Raw genomic sequence first — 22,126 nt, forward strand, 5'->3', positions numbered from 1 at the left:
TTCAAGCTACGGGACAGACTGTACAGAGCAGTCTCCCTCCTTCCGTTCCACTCTGAGGGCTCCACTTGGTACGCTCCAACTTTTTTTTTTTTGATCACACCCAACCTCAAGTTCTCGCTGCCATCCAACGTACCATCCTCTCTTCCACCTCAGCAAATGGGACAGCCCTGCCAGAATTCAGATTGGCCATTTTTAATGAAATAGTACAATATTCCACATGTCTCTTCCTCTTCAGGTTCTGAACACATCCAGCATCTTGTATAATAGCATAAAAATTAGTATTCAAAAATTCCCTAAAACATTTTTGAAACATGAATTAAATTTCAGCTCCATCTTACCACTTTGGCAGAGAAAACAGTTTCAAATGGAGCTTACAGAAACAAAACATATTAAAGAGAAAAAAATCACCCATGTGACTGGGGAAGGCAAGAGGTATGCACAAACCCACAAAATTATGCCATTTCTTCTGACCCACTATACTGACCCTTTTTAGAGGGATGAGAAAGGAGACATTATTATTTGATTTATGTAAATACAAGTAGAACAATCAGCTAGTGCTAAAACAGAAAAAGCCTCAAAGAGCTGAAGAAAAACACTGGCACTGTGGAATAGAAAGGAGATGAAGAATAAACCAACTATGATCTGTAATTAAAAGGGCAGAGTACCTGAAATGTCGCAGTCTTTCAGAGAAGTCCTTCAGAAGGATTGGTAGCTATCCTTACCATTTTAATTCTCTATTTTCACTCACAGTTTCACTCTCAGAGCTTTACATATGGCAGAACACAAATGTTACAGATGGCTGAACGCAGTCTGGAGGTAGTCAAAGGCAGGCAGACCCTTCAACTTCAGCTCTGTAAGCAAGGATGATCTGTACAGTGGCAACTTGTACTCCCTGTACTATATTATTTGTTTTACAGTATCACTTCAACCATGTTGTTTTGTCTGGGATTTTTTTAGGCTCAGTATCCAACAGAAACAGTCCAACACAACTGTCTTCTGTGTGCATCTCCTCTCTGTCCTTTTCTCCAATTCCCATTACTGATAACTGTCAGTCCTTAGACCAAGTTGCACTGAACTGAGGAAAATGGAGATCCCAAAACATGTAAGTTCCTCTACATTTTTAAAAATATTCATTTCTTAGAAGAGAGATTCTTAACTCCTCTCCCCCAAGCAGTGTCTTATTAAAGTAAGGCTATAGGAAAAACAAAATTATTAGACACTAAAGAAGCCATGTAAGAATGAATCCAAAGAAAACAGCCTTCAAAAAATTCTACTTTTTGAAGCAGCACTTACTCTTCAGCAAATTTATAATTGTGTTTACTCTCTCACCTAACGCTTTGTGATGCTACAGACTAGGGAGCCTAACTTAATAGAAACTATTCTAGAAGATAGATCAGTAGACAGCTATATAGACGACAGCATTTAGGGAAATCAACCCCATTTTTGTACAGGAAAGTCAAGTTCCACAAACCTACGGGAGTTCTCTAGAAGATCTCCCTTACCAACACACTGATGGACTCTACTTCATAAAGCCTGCTTTCATTTCCAAGAGACATTTAACAAGATTCCTCACAAAAGGCTCTTAAAGAAATTAAGCTGCCATGGCAATAAAACGCCCTGCATGGATAGGTTATTTGCTTAAAAGAGAGGAAACAAAGAGCAAAACAAATGGTCATTTCTGACAACAGAGTAAGGCCACCACTGAAGTCTCACGGGAATATGAGCTGGAGCCCAAATTCTTTGAGACGTTCTTACATCTGGAAAAGGAGGTGAATACTAACAATTTGCTGATGACACCAAGTTATTCATGGTAAGGCAGACAGGACCAGCCACAAAGAACAGAAGAATTACCACAGGCTACAAACAACAAAGCTGGCAGAGGGAAATCAGTAAAGGTAAGAGTTACCCTCGGGAATCCCAACTTTACACACACAGCCATGGGCTCCACGCTGAACATTGCCACCCAGGGTCAGTGCACACAGCTGCGCCAATCTGAATCTCCCACCTGAAGAAGCAAGGATCTCAATCTCCAGAACCATTTTTCCCCAAAAATATTCTTGCCACTGACCTTGCATCACCTCTAGTAACACCTTACTCTGATGGCCTGATTCAATTCATCCACCTGGCAGAAAAATACCCCTCCCAAGCAGATGGTTTTTGCCAGGTAGGGAATTCAACTAGCTCAAGGAAAGGTCAAGCCAGCAGCAGCACTAGCACAAAGGAAAGGGAAGAACTGTGCAGCTGTGGAGAAAGAGATTTCTCTCTCAGCTGTGGCAGGCTGGCAGATCAGCTCAACCATCTTGTGCAATTCCTCTGGCAGGAACAAGCTCTTGCGGTTCTAGTGAACAGATCTAAGACAATAACAATGCAAAACTGGCGTATTTATCACTCTTTTAAGATGGAATTTGTTACTCATTTGCAAATGGAATTCCATTTTTCACTTATAAACACTAACACATTGGTATCTTCCTGGTCCTTGGGGATTCTAACCCTAAAAAGGAGAAACCCTCATGTGGGGGAGAGCAAACAGATTCTCAGCTTGTCATTTTTGTTTCAAAAAACACCACCACATGCTGTGCTCTAGTATATTTGAAAAAAAAAAATGTATCCATGATTAATTGTTTTGATTTTTATTATTTTATTGTAGAAAAATATTTAACATTTAGAAACATTTCTTACATGCAGGTCTATTCCTGTGTAACTCTACAAAGAAATATTTTTTTCCTATGAACTGAACAATCTGTCAACACTGTTTTCACTCAGCTAACCTGCCAATATAATACAAGTCTGCTATACAGAGAGTTAAGAATATAGACTCACTGGATTTATTTGTAGAATAAATAGCACATAGTCTGCTGAGATCCTGCACAGCAAGGAACACAGTGGGCTGGATGTTGCCTCACGCTGCTTTCTAGTAAAACATTACTTTTGGGAACCACCTGAAACAACTTGCCTCTCAGTTGAGGGAGTACAGGCTTAAGAATTCAACCTCTTCCTCTTAATTCTGCAATCAATGACTTAATAACTGTGTGACTGGAACTCAGAATACACTCCCACATCAAGCTCTTGTGTCTAATAATGCTGGCAACTGTGGCTGAGAGGCCTGCCCCACCAAACGACGTCATGCAACCCATGCCTTTTTGCGTGTTTTAAGACAGAAGACTACAAATCCAACTCTAGGTACCATAATCACGGAACAAGCGTTTGGCAGCTCGTGGCTAGAGAGCACTCTCCATCTTTGGGTACGTAGAGAGCAGCATGTATCAAAGCTGGATGCCTGAAGGGATGAAAAATCTTCTCTTTGCACCATTTGTACCAAATATGGAATTACCTGTATTTATAAATGGGCATTTTCTTCCAAAATAAGATGGCTTTGAGGTTGCGTAATATGAAAGCAGAATTACCAAATTTATCAAGTTTACATTGAACCTACAGTTCAAAACAGGATACACACGATACAGTTTGGCCTCAGTAAAGATACCCTGATGAATCTATTGCCCAAGGCATCCTGCTATCTCAAGCATACTGTCGTTATTAAAAAGCATTTTCCAAAACACTAAAATACTTGCAGAGATGCAAACGAGGAAACGTTGCAAAACTATCAAAACCAGGAATATAGTTCCTTCTAACGTTCGCAAAAGGACCTGAGTTAGTGGGTATTCTCTCCCGAACGATACACACAAATTGTCAAGCAGCAAAGTCATTACCTACATTCAGATGTTTAATGGGACATGTTGGAAATTAGCAAGTAGCTACAAAATCAGAACTAAGGAGAAGATTCCCTCTGCAGCTCCTTCTCTTCAGCTCTTTCAGCCAGCTGAAAGTGGTGTCTACCCTAAAAAAAAAAAATAATAGCATGGACCTTCCCAAAACAACACAAGTTTTTGGAAGCATATTTTCAGACCGAAAAGTTGCTACACAGGGTCATAATAATGTTCTCTCAACCCCTTATTTTCTAGGGGAACAAAGAAATATGTCTTTGTAGTCTGATCACATATTCAGCACCCAAACCAACAAAGTTAAATTAGTTTGGAAAAGCAAAATATTGCTAATAAAGCATATCTCTAGATCTCCTGGATAGAAGTGACAAAACAATTATCTGCTAGTGAACTCAAACTTTGTAGGGTTTCTCTTTCTCTTCCAAGAAAACCAACTCTACTCCTTTCTAATTTTAGCCAAATGAGCAAACACAGTGGCACTGCAAGCAATAGGAGATGACAATCTGCAGTGAGAGTTTCAGAGCTCCACGTGACAAATTTGACTGACTACAAGTAACCCCCCAAAACTTTTTTAAAAAGCATGAATTATCTTACGCATTTTGGTTGGCATTTTGAGTCCTGAAGCCAATACGTGAGATTTAGATATGGCACATCCTTATCTCAGCGTCAGATTTCAGCATCACCTTCTGGTTTTGACTCCAAGCACCAGAAGCCAGAGCCCCACCCGAACACGTGGGCACTTCAAGGTGCGGAATGGGGAGAGCCAGAGCTCCGAGAGGCCGACCACCCATTCAATAGCACTGCATCCAAACTGAGTCTTTAACATTCCCACACAACTTAAGTGGATGACAAGGTCACTGCTTTCAGTACACCTTGTGTTAACGACAGAGCTAGCAAGTTTTCAGCAGGGTGTTTGACTCTTTTGTGCATTTTACCAGAAAACAATTTACAAATGTTACGATAAAGACATGTTCTTATCCCAGTAAAAGAACTTTTTGTAGAAAACCATCACAATTAAGCATTTCTCTCCCACTGCATCCTTACCCTTCTATGGGCTCACTTGCCTACTAAAATGATATTTAAAATACCAATATTTAGCCACCTTGTATCAGAGCGAGTCTTTGCAACAAAGGGAAAGAAAGGAGAGAATCCAAAGTCACCAGTGCAAACTTGAGGTACATGTTCTTCTTCAGGAAAGGGTTCTTTCAAATCAAAAATAGACAGCTGTTGAGTTTCCGAACATCCCAAGTAACTCATTTTGTCAATGCATCCAAATATTTAATGTTCATAAACCTTCTCAACTATCAAAAGGTGCACTGCCGTTTCAGTGTCACATAAAAATCTGCACAATACAAAGGGCAGGCTACAGACAGAGACAACAGCTGAAAAGCTTGGAGACCCCAGTCACAAAGCTCTAATATCAGGGTTTCAGCTGCCCTCAACTTCCCTCCACAGCATATCATGTGTGGATGTTCGGCCACAAATGCTGTCTCTCAGAGTGAACTTATCAACGCCAGCATGTTTGTAAAATGTTAGGAACCACCAGCAACCGTGAGCTGCCAACTACCACGTGCTCCGGTCCTCAGATACAAGGGTTGTAGAGGAGGTGCTCTGAACCTCCAGAACTGGCACTAACTGTTCACTCAGCTGCAGAAAAGTAGCATTTTCCACCCCGCCACCAACTGCTGTAAATGCACAAGCGTGTCCATCAGCAGTAGCAACCAAGAATTCCAACTGAACTCTCTGTGTTGAGCAGCCAGTAAAAATTACATCCTCTCAGATTAATCATAACCCTGGAGTTAGCCCCTCCGTTCCCGCTCACCAGGAAATCCTGCTGCATCAAGGGTTGGCTTGCCATTTCAAAAACCTCTGCACCCACTACGTGTATTTTCTCAGGCTGTGCACCAAAAATTCATCACAGTTGAGTCACAAAGAAAGAAAGAATAAACTGGCCTCCACCTCCATAAAAGCAAGAACTTCTTCCTATAGTCAGGACACCTTTTGACAGACAACCTGCCTTGTGGTCCAGTGATTTTTTCATGGACTTATGGATTACACTGTAGAAATGCTCATCAAATGACCTTGCTATCTCCAGATGAACAAAAGAACCTCACTAGACACAGCAAAACTGCTTTGGATCCGGAGAATCTGGACCAATCCTTCTCTCCTCGTACCACCCCTATCACTAGTGTAGTAACATGGAAAAGTGAGTCTTAAGACGCCTGAATCCAGACAGTAACGTCATCCATCCCACCTAACGCAATTTCAGAACAGTTGTGTTAGTGGTGTGATCTGCAGAAGGCTTTTCGTTCCCCAACAACTTAACAAACGCTACTACTAGACTAACTCAACAGAGCTACACATACCACAGAACTGTGTAGAACCCAACTGAAATCATCAATACTTATAAAGCAGCTCGATTTTGTTTAATTAAACTCACACTGTCTTATCAGAAAGTAAGTTTTTTGACATCGATATTGACAGTCACATCCCTGTAAGTTGCTCTATGGCTAGGACTACTATCTTCTTTCTCCGAAGTCACACTTCATCCCAACTACTGCTCACACTCCCCGCTCCACCCCAGGAACACATGGGAAGCAAAGGGTGGCTGCCCACCACCACTTCCCAGCGTAGGCCGGTCACCAAGCGGCCAGCACCCATCACAGAAGTCTTCCTACCAAGCAGGACCCTTGTTATTTTTGCTGTCCAATAGCTCAGGACCCCGGCTGGGTGTTCCTGCCTCTTCCCACCTCCCAGTACCGGTCAGAGGGCACTGCCTACGCTTGGCTTCCCCCGGGAGCCGCGGCTCCCAGCTCCGGTGCCACCAGACGGGCCAACCCACTCGCCAGCCCCCCCGGGCTCAGCACGCTGCTTCTCCCACCCCGAGGGGCAGGGAAACGCCACCGCTCCAGGGCACGGGGCCGTCCCCGCTTCGCCGGCCGAGGAGCGGCCTCTCGCCCCCAGGCCAGGCGGGCTGCCCGCCCCACCGCCATCCCCGAGCCCCGCTGCCACCGCGCTCACAACTCGGGGACAAGCAACAGGAGCGGCGGGTCCCCAGCGCCGGGGCTGCAGCCCCCCAGCCCCCCCCCCCCCCCCCTCCGGGTTGTGTGTGTGTGTGTGTCCCCAACCCCGCCTGTCCCCCCTGGACGCCAGCCAGACGCCGGCGGCGCTGGGGCGGCCCGGGCGCTCCCGCCGCCCTCCCCCGCGCCGGGCCCAGGCGCCCGGGCCGGGCCGGGCCGAGCCGAACCGGGCCGCCCACCGGCTCCCGCAACTTTCCCTCCCCGCGGCCGCGGCACCAACTCCGCCGCCGGGGCCGGGGCCGGCCGGGGGCCGCCGCCGCCGCCGCCGTGCCCCGCGCGGCGGAAGCGCCACCCCCGCTCCGCCCGAGCATCCCCCGCCGCCGCCCGGGCCGCCCCCGCCCCCGCGGCCCTGGGCCGCGCAGCGGGAGCGCCGCCGCCGCCCGGAGCTGGGGCGCAGGCCCGGCAGCGGGAGAGGCCGCCGAGCTCGGCCCGGCGCCCCCGGCAGCCCCGGCGGGGACAATGAGATGGCGGCGAAGAGCGCCGCGCCCGGGGGACCCGTTGCTCCGGCAGGAGCCGCCCCGCCCCGCGCCGCCTCCTCTTCCCTCCCCTCCCCTTCTCCTCTCTCCTCGCACGGGCAGCGCCCGCTCCCGGCCCGGCCGCCGCGGAGACCGAGCGAGCGAGCGAGCGGCCCCGGCCCGCTGCCCCCGCCCCTCGCGCCTCCATCTTGGATCGGCGCCTCAGCGCCCTCCCTCCCCCGCGCCCCGCTCACCTCGGGCCGCGCCGCGCCGGGCCGGGCGGCACCCCGGGAGCCTGCGGAGCGGCTGGCGCGCGGGGTCCGGGCGGGTGCGGGCCGGGGCCGGGGCGGCGGCGCTGGCGGGGGCCGCGCTCACCGGAGCCGCAATCCTAAACCGCCATCTGGCGGCATTTCCGACCCGCCAATGGCGCAGCCGCCGCCGCGCGCCGGACCCCCAGCGCCCCCTGGCGCCCGCGCGCCGCCACTGCCCGCCCGCCGCCGCCGCCGCGCACGGAAAGGGGCGGGGAGGTGGCGGGGGGGGGGGAGCGGGGGGCGCCGCGGGTCGAGGCGGCCCCGCCCGGCACGCGGGCGCCGCAAACGTCTTTCGCGCGAAAACGCCGCGCATGCGCCGCGCTGCCCCCGCGGGGCGGAAGGCGGCCGGTAGCGCCGCTGCGGCGGGGGCGGGGCATCGCCCGGGGGACAGGAAACCGGCGGGTGGGGGGGGAGGCACGCGCTGCGGCGGGCGGCTGTCGCGACAGAGCGTGGGAGGGGCCGGGCGGGGCGGGCGGCCTCGGGATCCGTGAGGTGGCGGGGGCGCGACCCCGGGGCGGGGCGGACCGGAGCGCAGCGCCCGCCCAGCCGGTGGCGGGGCTGGAGCGCCCGCCTGGGCGCCGGGGGGGGGGCCGGCCTCTTCTCGGCGGTTCGGCTGGGCCGGGGTCGCGGCGATGCGGCCCGTGGGTTGAGGGGGGGGCTGGGGGCCTCCCGGCATGGGAGCGGCCGCTGAGGGCGCGGCGGCCTGAGGCGGCGGCGCCGGGCGGGTGTTTCGGCAGCGGTAAGTGTTTCGGAGCGGGAGCGGGCGAGTCCCGCACCGCGGGGGGCTGCGGAGCCGGCGGCGAGGGAAGGGCCTGGCGGGGCAGGAGCCCCATCAGCAGCCGCCCCTCGGCCGCCTCCCGCCCGGCCCGGCCACCGCGCGGGGCTGCGGCTCCCCCGCGGGGTGAGGCCCGTCTGAGGCGGCTCGCTGTGCTCCCGCGGGGCTGCCCGCCTTCCTCTGCCGGGCACCCTCCTCTCTCCGGTGCTGCAAACCGCAGAGTTGCCGTCGCAGCCTGCGCCATCCTCGGTGCAAAACTCCCGAGCCCCGTCTCTCGTTTCTGAGGCAGCTGCCCCCTGAGCAGCCCTGCGCACGCCTGGCAGCTCCGGCTCGCTGCCTGCCCAGGCGGCATGCGCTTTGGTGGGAGAAGATCAAAAGCAGTAAGCTTTAAATAAATTTAACCTGTAATCTGTTCTAGTAAACCTGAACGTGCCTTCTTGTGCTCCGTTTCACCTCATTGTGATACACCGTTTAAGGGCTTTTTTAGATCTAGCCAAGCTATTTTCGTATAAAGTGTTGATGTATTCTCCGTTCTTCCCCCCCCCCCCCCCCCCCCGCCGTGCCTAGAATTGCAGTCGAAAAGGGTTTGTTCCGATGAGGGTTTGTGGAATGGGAAGTTTGCAGGCAAAGTGGCTCTTCCAGTATCACTTAATGCAAGTATTGCTGCTGCAGAGGTGGTAGTTGCAGCAGACAACAAACACGAACGCTGAAATTAGAAAAGAGCGTTTTTTTCACGGAACTGGACGCGTTTGGAGCCCTTAGCAAGAGAACAGGTTAGTGAAAGCAAGGGAAACTAAAGCTGTCACATATAATCCCACTGAAATTGCATGTGGCAGCTTTAGTAAACGAGCACAAATACGGGGTTTTGGGTGGCAAAATAGCAGGAATGTACTGACAGTTGGTGGGGCTTAAGTGTAGGGTTTGTATCTGAATTCTCTACTGACTGTTCCCTTAGGTGATGCTGTTGGACATGATTAATTTGAAGACATGGGATACTGGTTGGTTGGTTTGTGTATAATGTTTGCTCTTGTGCTTAAGTACTAAACACTCCCTTCGTATAATTGCTCTTTAATTTTCTTAAATATCTTAAATATCTTTTATTATTCATTAAATGTTAATAAAGTCTCTTTGCATATATTTTTAATAAAATTGATTGATATAGTCAGACCATCTGGCTAAAAAGATAAAGGTGCTCTGATTTTCCAGCGTGGACCTTATCATATAGTTTAAAAGCGTAGCAGAAATGTAGGTTGTTTCTGTGATACCAACATTTAATTGCCTGCTGTGCACCTTATGTTGCCTTTCCTTCCGCCTCGGCTCACGTTGTGTTACGCTAGTCAGACATCCCGTGAGCGTAGATCCCTGGGCACGTGCGGTTGCCTGAACTATCAAGCACTGAAGAATTGGCAGCACGGGTAAGGTGATTTAACGGAGAGGGTGCTGAATAGGAGTTTGGGAGATTTTCCTGCACCTGATGAGGAATTGAAGGAAAAACCCACCTGGTGAAAGGTCAGTGCACTGTGCACAGAAGTGCTTAGTGAAGGTGGTTCAGGTTCAGCCAGGTAATGGGTGTGTAGGGATGTAGCGGGTCTCTTGTACCTATAACATTCAGGGGAAGAGTGTTATTCTGTAGCGATGCTACAGAGATGGCTTACAGCCCTCTGGTAGTCTCAGCAGTCAGGGTTCAGGGGATTTTCCACAGAGGAGGCAAAGAAACATCCCTCCAAGGCCCGCCTTTCAGAGCATGGCGATAGCTGACTTCTTGTTTTTGACTTATATGCAACTGCAATTTCCATGTCTGCAAATCTTTCACAATAGCATTTCAGTCAGCTGGCTGATTTTAACCAAATCTGGCAGAAGATGAGAGTATTTTTCTGTGAGTTTATTGACATTGATGGTTAGAATCACCAGTCAGATCTCCAAATCTTAATTCCTTCAGGCACGGCAAGAAGGAAGCTCAGTCTCCCACCCCCTGGTAGTCATGGCATATGATCACCTATTTCTATCTTGCTGATCAACATGTGTAGTGATTGGGGGAGAGAAGCGGGGGGGAAATGTGGTTTTTTTCTTTTAAAAGACATCGTGGTGTGTATTCTGTTAATGATTGGTGAGATTTATTGAATCATTGTGATTATTTGTTCACCCCTGGGAAAAGGGGTTCATACCTGGGCAGTCAGTGATTTCCATGAGCTGGTGATTTAAATGAGTGTCCCAGCTTGTTGTTGGAATTGAGAATGTTTGTTTTGATACATGAGAATTTTGCATAGTGCTTAATCTTCAGCTTTGTATTAAATGATTCAAAATCAAATTATGTTTTTCACAGAAAATACAAATAAACCATTTTATTATTCCAGATAGGAAGAAAAATCAAAACCTCATGTGATCGCCACAAAAGGCACTAGCAGAAAGAGAAGTAGCAAGTTGTGCTACTTCTATCAGCTGTGCTGATTCCCATTTATTTTAAATTTGTGTCTGGGACAAACATAGTGGATTTGAGATAGGCACTGATCTCAGTCTCCACTGAAATTGTCACTGGTCAAGAAAAGCAGGGTCACCAAAGGGTACAAATAAATGCGCTGCGTGAGCGTCGGCATAACATTTGTCACATACTCGATATTTAGTAGAGAAAATTAAATTTTGGTTTAAGCAATCCTGTTATTTTTTGATCTTTGTTACTTCTCATCTCCTGCCTTTCGCATTTCTCACGTGTTTGTCCTTCCACTTGCCAGACCTTCCAACTGTTAGTGTTCTTAGTGCTGAAGAATACTGGAGGGAATACGGCGTCTGTATAGGACAGCCATTTTGAGCTACGTGCTCATGATCTATTGTTTTCCTCCAGAGAGATCTCTGAATACATTACGCAGGTCCACTGTTAAATCTGCAACTGCATTTTGTCTCTTTTTCTATACCCTTTTCTATATTTGTTGGGAGAAAATGTAATCTAAGCTCAGGAAGCAAGAAAGTTACCGTTGTATGTTAATGGTAAAAAATGAGTTATTTTGGTTTTCTTTTCATGAACCAATAGTTGCAGCATGTACTCAGCTCTTTCTTAATGAAACGACTGACTTTATGCAAGCTAGCTCCACTGTCGCTCTAATAATGATGCCTGTTGTGCACCTTTTGCCTTTTCCTCCCACTTATTTCTTTCCTGATTCATATATTGTGCCTTAAATCAAGATCATCCTTTTTTTTTTTTTTTTTTGAGATGTGGGGACGGCAAGGCAGAATTGTGAATTTATAATACAGTGAAAATGCTAGATAAGAAAGGCTGTGCTGGTGAAAATCCCTGCCTTCCTGGACTCATTCAGTGCATTTTGCATTTGCATATTAAAAGACTCTGAAATTAACAACTTACCTGAAGAAAAAGTGCAAGTAGCAGGTGAGACTGGGATAGATTTCTGGTAGGGGTGTTTTTAAATAAATGATGGGTTGTTTGAGCTGCCCACTAGTGCAGCTGTAACACCTCTTACCCTCTTTTTTTACTCTCCTTGGCATTTCAGCTGTTTCTTTTCAAGTCTCTTGCAGGTTTTAAGCTGTACATTAATGGGCACTCTGGAGTACTCTGTTTTTTCAGCTTTGTTTTTTCATCTGAGCTCTGCTGAAGATGGGTTGGCAGCAGAAACGTGAGCAGGAGTGCTAGCACATGGCCTCCTGCATAGACAAGGGTGTTTCTTGTCCACAGACCCTCTAACATCTGCCGGTCTCTGCTTCAGTGAGGTGTGGCAGGGCTGGGAGCTGGGTCTGCCGAAGCGAGGGTAAGGTGGTGCCCCTGGATACCTCCTCGCTTACAAACCGGCGCTGCTGCCTTCCTCCAGCGCTGGGGCTCGGTGCCTGCCCCGCTCCCACTCATGGCCATCCCTAGCAGGGAGTCGCTCTGTCTGCAAGAAGCAGACCACAGCTTAGCTTGGGTGTCGCAGGGCATTCAATAAACACTCAGCCCCTGAGGAAAACGGAAGAATGTCCCATTCTTAAGTAAATTATTTTTGCCAGGACACACAGGCAGTGCTTGGCTGTCACAGTCTGAACCTGGCCATGATATTTTTAAAGTGTTTCTGCATAGAGCTTTTGCATTGCGTTTTGATCTGTGGTCTCCCTGACAAACTGTTCAGTCCGATTGTCCACTCGGCTGTGGTGTTGCACCTTCAGGACCCATGTGCTCCGGTGATTCGGTACTCCCTGGTGCCAAGGCTTGCGAGGCTGTCTGTCCCTGTCCCCTGCTGACACCACTGAGGCCAGACTGCTGCAGCCTGCAGGGCTGGGCTCAGCTCCTGGGGATGGATGCCTGGATCCGGAGGATTGGTCTTCCTGGGCATCCTTTCCTCTGCAGTGCTGGTGAGGCAGGACAGCAGGCACAGGATGGTGAATTTTCTTGTCATTAAGCTCACAAAAGCATCACGTGTTCTTTGGATTAGTTCCATCAGTAGTTCTGTGAGATGGCTGAGGAGTGGTTTTGGCAAGATGACACCGATTGCTTTCTCTCCATCAAAAGTTTTTCAGGTTTTGTGGTGGTGGTTTGTTCATAATGATGCACCAGAGTTGCCAGTTCCCAAGGAGCATGGCCTCAAAGGCATGCTAGGGCTTCTCAAGTTTTCAACTTGAAAAACAAGCAGAATGTTTCATGCCACCCTTGGGTATTACTTTCTGTGCTGAGATGAACGTAACCTTTCCTATTTGGTATTTGGGAGCATCTGCTGTTTCTGTTTAGACACCCAGACAAAGATGTAGGTGACTAAGAGGTCTTTTCCCCTTCTGGTTTGGGATTAAATCTCTCAGTCACAGGTAAGGTCTGCCTGTGTTTATTTGCTGGGATGAATAGAAGGCAGGGAAGGTTACATTTCTTTTGCTGCCACTTCATTTGGAAGGGCTCTTTGTGCAGATGGTGGAGGCCACTGCAAAAACAATCTCAATGCCTCCCCGTCACTGAATTACACTGGCCCAGTGGTGTCACACTGGGCTTGGGAACAGCGATGGCACACTCAGCGGACAGCAAAGACCGAGCAGTATTTGTGCCGGTGAAGGCCGGGTGTGTGAAGGGATTGCTTGCATGGTTTGGGAGGCGGATGCTGCCGTTGTGACACACGCAATGCCACGTGTGTTGCTGCGTGTCGTGGTGTGCACAAATTAAGGGCACCGAGGGGAGAGGTCACACTGCCTGTGTAGTGTGAAAGGGACCTTCAACAGGAGACAGAAGGGTGGTGCTTTTGTCGCTGTGGTTTTTAAATGTCTGCCGCAGGAAGGTCTGGTTAGTAGTCTCAGTCGGCCCTTCTAAATTTTCCCCAATTAAAAAAAAAAATCAGATTTGCAGAACAAATCTGTTGCAAAATCAATCACTGGAAATAAAAGGAGAAAGAACTTTTAACACTGACAAAGTATTGTTCAGAAATGTGTTGTTTATTCATATGATGACTACGCTGACGTGCTCAGGGATACTCCCTATTTCCCTGTGTTGTTCTCTGTCTAGAAAGAAGGCGATCATCTCCTCCAGCCAAATTTCTTCCATAATGAGCGAGCAATTAACAATAAGTGTAATTCATAATTACAGGGTATTTAGCAAGAGAACTTTCTCATTAGAATAATATACTAGAATGCATTGTACGTACTATACGTAACGAGAATATATGTCATTTTTTTAAAACTAGTGACTAAAATGAAGTTCCATGGTTAGTTTTTAAGCAGATCCAAATGGCCTATCGAAGGTATTTAGCAGTAACTCACCAGAAAATTAAAGCAAAACCAAGAACAATCTACTAGTACTTAAGACTTGGTTGACAAATATAGCTTGTAAACACTAGCAGCAGTTACATACTAATGAATCTCTCGCTATTCATTAAAGGAAAAAATAACAGTGCATCTCCATTTTTTTGTTAAGACCCGGGCGTTTCTCTGAGGAAATGGATACGTCTTCCCAAAAATACCCAGTCAAAAAGCGAGTGAAAATTCATCCCAACACAGTAACAGTGAAATATACTTCTCATTATCCCCAGCCAGGAGAAGAGGGATATGAGGATGTTAATGAAGATACTGGAGTATTTATGGAGGATAACCCTAAGAAAAGACTACTGAATGATGGGAAAAAGAGAGAAAGGACCTTTTTTGGTGCAACAGACACCAAGCTTCAGCCAGCACAACTGCCAAAACCCGATGAGATCGGGCAATCCCAGCATTTTCCTGAAAGAAATATACTGCAGTCGAGGAAAACATGGGTAGTCCTTTTTGCATCTGCCGTGGCTCACGGATGTGTGGCTCTAATTACAAGATTAATTTCGGATCGTTCCAAAGTGCCATCCCTAGAGTTAATTTTCATCCGTTCAGTCTTACAGGTGCTGTCCATTACTGTGGTGTGTTATTACCACGAGCCTCCCTTTGGCCCCAAAGGCTACAGACTCCGGCTCTTCTTCTATGGGGTCTGCAATGTTATCTCTATTACCTGTGCTTATACCTCCTTCTCAATAGTTCCCCCCAGCAATGGGACCATTATGTGGAGGGCTACCACTACAGTGTTCAGTGCCATTTTGGCTTTTTTACTCATAGATGAAGGAATGGCTTACATAGACATAATTACTGTAGTTGGCAGCGTGTTTGGCGTTTGTCTGGTCATGATCCCCAACATTATTAAGGAGGAAAACTCTCTGCTGAGCACCTGGAAGGAAGCTTTTGGCTACACCATGACCGTTATGGCGGGTTTGACCACTGCGCTCTCCATGATCGTCTACAGGTCAATCAAAGATAACGTCAGCATGTGGACAGCACTGTTCACCTTCAGCTGGACAGGAACAGCGTGGGGAGCATCCACCATGTTCTTACTTCAAGAGCCCATCGTCCCACTGGATGGAGAAACCTGGAGCTATCTCCTTGCCATCTGCCTGTGCTCCACCGCAGCCTTCCTGGGGGTCTACTACGCCCTGAGCAAGTTCCACCCCGCTTTGGTCAGCACCGTACAGCACCTGGAGATAGTGATCGCCATGGTCCTGCAGCTTGTCGTGTTGCGGATCTTCCCAGGTGCTTATGATCTTGTCGGGGGAGCGGTTATTTTGGTTAGTGTTTTTTTCCTTGCATGTTATAAACTGTCCTGGAAGAATTTAGGAAGGCAAGATTATCAGGAGATTGTGGATTCTTCCATTAAATGAATTGCGGTTTTGCTGTCTGATTCTGGATACGTGACCACGTGAAAGTAACGTATTTCAACTCTGTGGTGTTCTAGCATAGTGGCCAGGTCCTCTCTCTACTGTTTAAATTCACAGCTGATGTAGCAATTTTGGTGTTTCCAGACTTCCATGACAGGTGAATTTGTTCTAGTGCGTACAACCACTGACATTTTGTCACAGGAGAAAAGGCTATTTGTCTCCAGCACGTAGGGGCTGTGAGGGGAAGCGCAGGCTGGCCCACAGAAGTGCAGGCCGAGTCACAGGCGTGCTCTTCCTCACCTTCCCTGCACAAGGCAATACAGAGCCGGAGGGATTCGCTCGTGACTCTCATCCCTGTGCAGTGTGCTAGTAGGAAAACGAACAGTAAAACCATTAAAATGGTCAACCAGAGCGTTCATATCCTCTGTAAACTTCTTATGCTTTGGCTGTAATATTCTAAATGAAGTAATGCTAATAGTTCTGTGGTTAAAACTTGCATTGCCTGTGTGTATAAAGAATAAGTCAGTAAAGCTTTTTGTGCTTTGTGGTTAAATTTCTGTCTGAATTGATGCAGGAAGCCCAGACCTCCTGTGGGGGAAAGAGCCCCAAAAATTGGATCTCCGGTTGTGCCACAGCTGTGAATGAAAGGTCCCAGAGAGGTCCGTGACAGATAAAAGATCTACCCCTGAAGCAGAGCAATATTCTTTCTATGGAACCACTTTTTCTAAAAGAGGTTTCGACTATTACACAAGGGAGAAAAAAAAAAAAGGAAAAAGATTGCATTTGAGATTGAGGTGTGAGCAGCAGTGGTAACACTGAACAGCCTGGCGGGCATCCAGTGACACTAAGTCGGTGTGCTTGGCTCCTAACGCTTCAGTTAGAAATCAGATTTACAAAAAGTATTCCTGGCTGGGCTAATATATGGCTAGTAAAGAGAAGGACCGGTGTCTGAGATCGGCATCCATGGGCTCCATGCCAGCCAGGAGCAGTGGGCACCTCCCCGCTCCAGCGGACGCGGCCTCTGTTCTGGGACACGAGCGTTTTCTGAGGGAAAAGGCATTGCTCACGTGACCCCACCCAGCCCAGCTACCCCCATGGAAAATACATTTTACTTGGGGAAAAAGCCACAGCAGCAGCAATCACTTTTATTCCTATGAACACCCGGGGAGACCAGGTTCCCCAACATCGGTCAGCCCAGCTGGCGACGCTCCTAATCCGTGTGACACTTGTGTCCTCCCGCATCGGTGATGAGAGCGGCCGCCTGGGCCACGCAGGGAAGACGCATTTCCTCAGGTGCTGGCAGTTACGGCTGCCCCAACAAATCCGTTTCCTTTAGGAGCACGTGGAGCTGGCAACAGGAGCTCTGCCCGCTGTAGGAAGGACAGGAGGAGGGGAGCAGGTAACACAACGCAGTGCTGGGAAGGCTGTGCCCAACGCTTCCCAGCCAAAAAAACCTTCGGTCGCTTAGGGCAGGGGCAGGGCAGTTCCCAGCCCAGCATTTTGGGGAATCTCATTTCCCTCTGGGCAGATGGTCTTTCCTCCTCTGAGCGGTAAGACAGCGGGAAAGCTTCCTTTGGGGAAAGCAACCAGGGCAAAAGACTCCATCTCCTACAGCTTCCGTGTCTGTTGCGCTCTGGAGGGAATCGAGCTTTGAGACTCCGTCACACCAAGGTGCGCACAGGCAGCTGGGTAGGTGCTGGCAAGCGAGGCGCACCTGACGGCGAGGCTGCCCGAACGCCTGCCCCGTGCTGGGGGGACAACGGGGGCCCGAGAAAGCTCTCAGTGAGCTGCCCCAGCCCCAAAGCAGCACAGCTCCCTGCCGCCTCCAGCACCTGCGCTAGCTTCTCCGCTCGAGCCACACGTGCTGCAGAGCCGTGCCAGCCCTGCTGGGATCCCTGTGAGCGGATACACGGCCGGGCACACCTAAGAGCACATCGCTGCCAAAACTCGCTTCCTCCTCCTGCCACCACCAGCTGCCGCTTCCCCAACGTCTGACCTGCTGTCACAGACTGCGGGCTGGGTCAGTTCGACTTAGGGATCCAGTGCAAAACTAATCCTGCCAAAACCTGAGCCCAAATTGACAGAGGCAGCCAGCACCCAGGGGCCAAGCAGGGCACAATCCCACCCCAAGAACCTGGGTGATGGCTGGGGAGCGATTCCTGGGGTCTATGGGGTTTGGTCCTGCTCCAGCTGTGCCACAGCCTGCACGAGGTCCTGCACCACCAGGTCCACATCTGCCCGCGTGGTGTCTCGGCCCACGCTCAGCCGCAAGGCGTTCTGCGCCACGTCGCAGGGGATCCCGCAGCTCAGCAGAATCGAGGAGGGCCTGAAACACAGACACGGGGCTGAGCAGGATTACCTGGAGGGCTGAGGAAGCACTCGCGTTGCCAGAAGGCTGCACTAAGAGGGAGCATATCTGCAGCTGCTCTCCAGGCAAACCTGGCCAGCCATAAGGCAGAGTCTCTTCTGGCAGCGCCAGGTATTGAAGAGTACTTCTGAGCTCAGCTGGATCACCAAAGCCAGGAGGGACAAAGCCCTTCCAAGCAGCAGTCAAGCTTTCCAGCTGTGTCTCCTGCAATAACCTCCCCTGCAGCCCTTCAGCCCCTCTGGAAAGCGCTGCGCCCTCTTTGCTCCAGGTGACGCTGCCCACAGCCACCCATGGCCCCTTTCCCTGTCCTGTTTCCCTCCCTCCCACCCGCTCTCCTCTGGGCAGATGCCCCGGGGCCTGGCAAAGCCAGCTGCTTACCGATCCCCTTTCTCAGAGTGGCAGGCAGCCCCAACGCTGGCGAGAAGCGTCTGGCAGCGAGACAGCACCCTTCGCCCTGCAGCACACACAAGCACAGGTCTCCCAGCGCCCAGGCTCTCTCCGAGGGCCGCCGCCTGCCTCATCGCCGTGCCCAGGCCACGGCCGAGCACCCGCTGGTCTCTAGCCGTAGGGTGCTGTGTGGGGCAGGTGCTTGGCTCCACGGGCACCATCACAGAGCAGCGGTGGGTTAAGAGCTACCTTGAAGCCCTGGGCCCAGGATGGAGAAGTTAGAGGTGTTGCAGAGTCGCTTGGAGCCCGTGAAGTGGCTGTTGAGGTGGATTCTCTGCTTCCCAAAGGAGGCCTGGAGAAATCCAGAGGGCTGTGAACCACTCCGGGTGCACAAGCAGCTCTGTCCAGAGTGACGTACCCACCCTGGCTCCAGACCCCGGGAGGGGAGAGACAAACAGGAACCAGTTCTACTCACCTCCAGCCTGGCCTCCAGGTAATCCCGAACATCCCGCATGTGAGCCTCATAGGCCTCCCAGTTCTTGCTCACTAACTCTGCAGCCTGAGGAGAGAAAACCCAGACAGGCTCCGTCAGCACCCCCCTGACACCTCCCTCCATGCATGGCCCCCTGGCACATGAGCCCGTCCCGGGAAGAGCCCCTGCAATCGCCAGGTCCCCTGCATCCCCCCAACAGCCTCCCGGTGCCTTGTGCCATATGGGCTGCATGACTGCCTGCTGCTAGGGCTGCAAAGCCTGCCCATAGTGCTCCGAAGCTCCTTTGACTGGCACCAGAAAGCCCCATCTCCCTTCCCAGTAGTTCGCCCGCCCTCCCACACCCCGAGTTCGTCGCTCGTAACAACTGGGGAGCACGGGAGCTGGCTTCGTGCTGGCTCCACCAGGCAGCACCCCAGGGAACCCCTCACCTGTGACCCCATCACTGACTCACCTGGCCGAGGCCGGCGATCATTGGGGTGTTCTCAGTGCTGGAAGGGAAGAGGGAGCAGTGAGTCGTTTCTGCAGCCCCAACCTCAGGGCACAGACATTCCCGGTGTAGGACCCCTCACCATTGCCAGGGGGTCCTGGACACCCCTCTGCGGTGACTGGGAAGGGGCAGTTCCACCCTGCGGTTCTTCCCGCAGCAAAGCTTGCGCACCAGGCTCCCACAGTTCCCACGCACGGATCCATCTCCCCATGCTGGGCTGCCCGCCCCAGGGCTGGCAGGTAACACAGCTGCCAGCTCAGCTTGGACTAAGCAGCCACACGTGGTTTGGCCACCAGCCCAAGGCCCAGCTCTCCAGGGCACCACCAGCCACCTTACCCCGGCCGGAAATTCCTCTCCTGTCCCCCTCCGAAGAGCATGGGGTGCAGCGGGGTGGTGGTGCCAGGGCCGCGCACGTACAGCGCACCGATCCGCGGGCCGTAGAACTGCAGGCAGAAACAGCCACGGTGACCCTGGGGACACTGCCAGCTGTCCCTTTTCTGTACTCCTGCCCAAATCCGAGTGCCCTCCGGTGCTGATCCCTGCCCATCTCACAGGGCAGGGCTGTCCCTTGGCCTCCTCCTGCTCCCCCTTCCAGACAGGTCCCCTGACACGCAGAGGCCTTCTCCCCCAGTTGGAGACTTATCTTCAGAGACTTATCCAGCAGGAAATCTTTGGCCACTGATGAGGTATCAAGCTGTGGGGGGCACCCAAAGTCTCCCGGACACCCCAACAGAGATGGCTTAGGAAGTGAAGGGCAGCTGGGCCACGTGAACAGGGCCATACCTTGTGTCCCACGATGGTGAGGTAGTCCACCCCCAGCTCCTGCACGTCCACGCGCCCCTTGCCAATCATCTGGGCCGCATCCGTGTGCACCAGGATCCTGGGCAGCCCCGCTGCCGCTCTCTGCTGATTGAGGGCGCGGACACGCTGGCTCAGCTCCGTTACAGGCTGGCAGGAAGGAAGAGGGTCTGCATCCCGGGGACCATCTGCTCCCCCTTATCAAGCACCTTTTTGTGAGGATGTCCCCACTCTGTCCCACTTGTCCCCACCCCATCCCACAGACTCACCATGATGACCCCAGTCTCGTTATTGGCCAGCATGATGGAAACCAGGCAGGTGGTTGGCCGGATGGCGGCGAGGACGTCGTCCACCTCAGCCCGCCCACTTTGTGGGGACACGGCCACAAAGGTGACTTCTGCAAGCCAAGAAACAAGACCTGAGGTTTTCTGGGAAGCCTGACAGCGCACAGGGCTGGCTGCCCACACCTCGCTGAGCAGGCAGGAGAGCTGTGCAGGCAGCTGGCAGGCAGGCAGAGAGCTCTTGGGGCCAGTGCTGGATGCCAACGGGGTAATACACCCAGCTTGAGGGAATGGAGGCCCCATGTGGGGAGTCAGTGCCCTTTTTGGGGGGGAAAGGAGAGCATCATGGAGTAAGTGGGTCCCTGTCCTCCTCTGCAAAAATGCCAGTGGAGAAAATCCCCCCTCACAAACCTTAGTCTGCAGCTAGACGTTCCTGACCCATCCCCTGCGGTCCCTCTGCCACTCACCCGCCAGACTCTCCTTCACCAGCTGCTCCAGCGGCAGGCGGACGGAGTCGTGCTCCACGCTTGACGTCACGATATGTGGTGTCCCCCAGCCATCCCCCGGCCTGGCCTGGTTTTCGCAGAAGTGCCTGCGGGCAGTCTGGATCACCATGTTGTTTGCCTGAAGAGAGGAAGGCATAGGGGAAAATGAAAGCCCAGAGGGAGTGCGGTGCCCTTTGCCCCCACCCTCCTCATCGTCACTTGCTTGAGAGGAGGTGGCAAGCAGGAGCGTCACCGCCCTGCACAGGGATCACGGCTGCTCCCACCTCTGTACCCCCCGAGGTAAAGATGATGTCCTCCGGTCGACCTCCCACCATCCTCGCCAGGCTCTCCCGGGCACTGCCAACGAGCTCCTTCGCCTTCCTGCCTGCGGGACGAGACCCCGCAGCTCCACCACAGGCTCCCTTGGCCACAGGGCTCGGCTGGGCCGCAGCGGGGAGCCAAGGAGTCAGCGCCCCCCCCGGGTCCCTACCTGCAGGGTGGGAGCTGCTGGGGTTGCCCCAGGCCTGGCGCATGGCGTCCCACACAGCCTGGGCCACCTCGGGGGCCAGCGGGGTGGTGGCGTTGTAGTCCAGGTAGATCCTCCTGCGGGGGCAAGCAGAGGGTGAGGGGGCGCCGGGGGGCAGGAGTTGGGGGGGCAGGGCAGGGACGAGGCCTCACCCCTCTGCCGCGTCGTGCTGCGCCTCCGCCGGCTCCGTCCCGGCGCCCATCGCTGCTGCCGCCGCCGCCCTGGCACCGCGGGGCACAGGCGTGTGAGCGCCCGCGGGGGGCCGGCAGCTGCTCTGCCCGCCCCCCGCCACGGCGCCGCCAATCAGCTGCCTCCTGCCCGCCCGCCGCCACGGCGCCGCCAATCAGCTGCCTTCTGCCTGCCCCACCGCCGCCGTGCCCACCAATCAGCTCCCTGTCTCCTTCCCCCCATCACGGCACCCACCAATTAGCTCCCTCTCCCGTGTGCCACAACAGCACCCGCCAATCAGCTCCCGCCTTCCTCCCTTCCCCGCCGCCAATCCGCTCCCCGCCGGCTGGGCAGTAGCCAATCAGCTCCCGCCATCTTCGCGGCCCCGCACTGCGCCCGCCCACTGGCCGGGGAACCCCGAGCCCGCGGGGCTCCCATTGGCCCCCGCCAGGAGGCGCCCGCGGGGCGCGACCAATCGGCTCCGCCCAGCGTCCGCGCGAGACGCTTCCTGCCCGCGGCGAGGGGCCGCCTGGGGGCGGGGCGCCGCGCGCGCCGGGGGGGGGGGTGTCCGGGCCGCGCCGCGGCCGCGCGCTCACTCGCTCGCGCCGCTCCCGTCTCCCCGCGCGGCCAATCCCGCGGGCGCTGCCGCCGCGCCGGGCGGAAGGGGCG

At 52.4% G+C, this 22,126-nt stretch overlaps 3 protein-coding genes across 8 annotated transcripts in view; 1 reads left to right on the forward strand and 2 right to left on the reverse strand.

Moving 5' to 3' along the window:
- STAG1 (STAG1 cohesin complex component) overlaps positions 1-7,615 on the reverse strand; it is a 203,465-nt gene extending 195,850 nt beyond the window's left edge. Inside the window, exon 1 of the mRNA XM_074833498.1 lies at positions 7,509-7,615. The gene's annotated coding sequence lies outside the window, so the exon portion shown is untranslated. The remainder of the gene's footprint in view (positions 1-7,508) is intronic.
- A 575-nt stretch (positions 7,616-8,190) lies between these two features.
- On the forward strand, positions 8,191-16,017 carry SLC35G2 (solute carrier family 35 member G2). Of its 5 annotated transcripts, none has more exons than XM_074833508.1 (2): positions 8,191-8,304; positions 14,210-16,017. In XM_074833508.1, the coding sequence occupies exon 2, from the start codon at positions 14,232-14,234 to the stop codon at positions 15,465-15,467; it is 1,236 nt and encodes a 411-aa protein (XP_074689609.1). In that variant the 5' UTR covers positions 8,191-8,304; positions 14,210-14,231; the 3' UTR covers positions 15,468-16,017. The 5 variants fall into 5 exon arrangements, with proteins under 5 accessions (XP_074689609.1, XP_074689613.1, XP_074689612.1 ...); XM_074833512.1 differs by lacking the exon at positions 8,191-8,304 and adding an exon at positions 8,707-8,720; XM_074833511.1 differs by lacking the exon at positions 8,191-8,304 and adding an exon at positions 8,825-9,113.
- Positions 16,018-16,570: 553 nt separating this feature from the next.
- SCLY (selenocysteine lyase) lies at positions 16,571-22,119 on the reverse strand. 2 transcript variants are annotated; one of them, XM_074833507.1, is made up of 14 exons: positions 22,054-22,119; positions 21,442-21,510; positions 21,254-21,366; positions 21,048-21,148; positions 20,746-20,902; positions 20,267-20,394; positions 19,983-20,147; positions 19,536-19,642; positions 19,164-19,200; positions 18,695-18,778; positions 18,469-18,571; positions 18,211-18,286; positions 17,599-17,790; positions 16,571-16,834 (listed from the first exon to the last, which is right to left on the reverse strand). In XM_074833507.1, the coding sequence occupies exons 2-13, from the start codon at positions 21,489-21,491 to the stop codon at positions 17,631-17,633; spliced, it is 1,281 nt and encodes a 426-aa protein (XP_074689608.1). In that variant the 5' UTR covers positions 21,492-21,510; positions 22,054-22,119; the 3' UTR covers positions 16,571-16,834; positions 17,599-17,630. The 2 variants fall into 2 exon arrangements, with proteins under 2 accessions (XP_074689608.1, XP_074689607.1); XM_074833506.1 differs by having other exon boundaries at positions 16,571-17,790.
- Between the last annotated feature and the right edge of the window lie 7 nt (positions 22,120-22,126).

This window comes from Strix aluco, chromosome 9 (assembly GCF_031877795.1).
Source record: "Strix aluco isolate bStrAlu1 chromosome 9, bStrAlu1.hap1, whole genome shotgun sequence".
Classification (NCBI taxonomy): domain Eukaryota; kingdom Metazoa; phylum Chordata; class Aves; order Strigiformes; family Strigidae; genus Strix; species Strix aluco.

Bases quoted from the DNA above. Each gene is read 5' to 3' on its own strand.
- SLC35G2 (XM_074833508.1), top strand. From the start codon at position 14,232: ATGGATACGTCTTCCCAAAAATACCCAGTCAAAAAGCGAGTGAAAATT.
- SCLY (XM_074833507.1), bottom strand. From the start codon at position 21,491: ATGGGCGCCGGGACGGAGCCGGCGGAGGCGCAGCACGACGCGGCAGAG. The intron at 19,643-19,982 runs GTATGGCCCTGT...TTCTGCCTGCAG, and splicing joins TCACCATCGTGGGACACAAG to TTCTACGGCCCGCGGATCGG. The intron at 17,791-18,210 runs GTAAGCAGCTGG...TCTGTGTTTCAG, and splicing joins CACTCTGAGAAAGGGGATCG to GCCCTCCTCGATTCTGCTGA.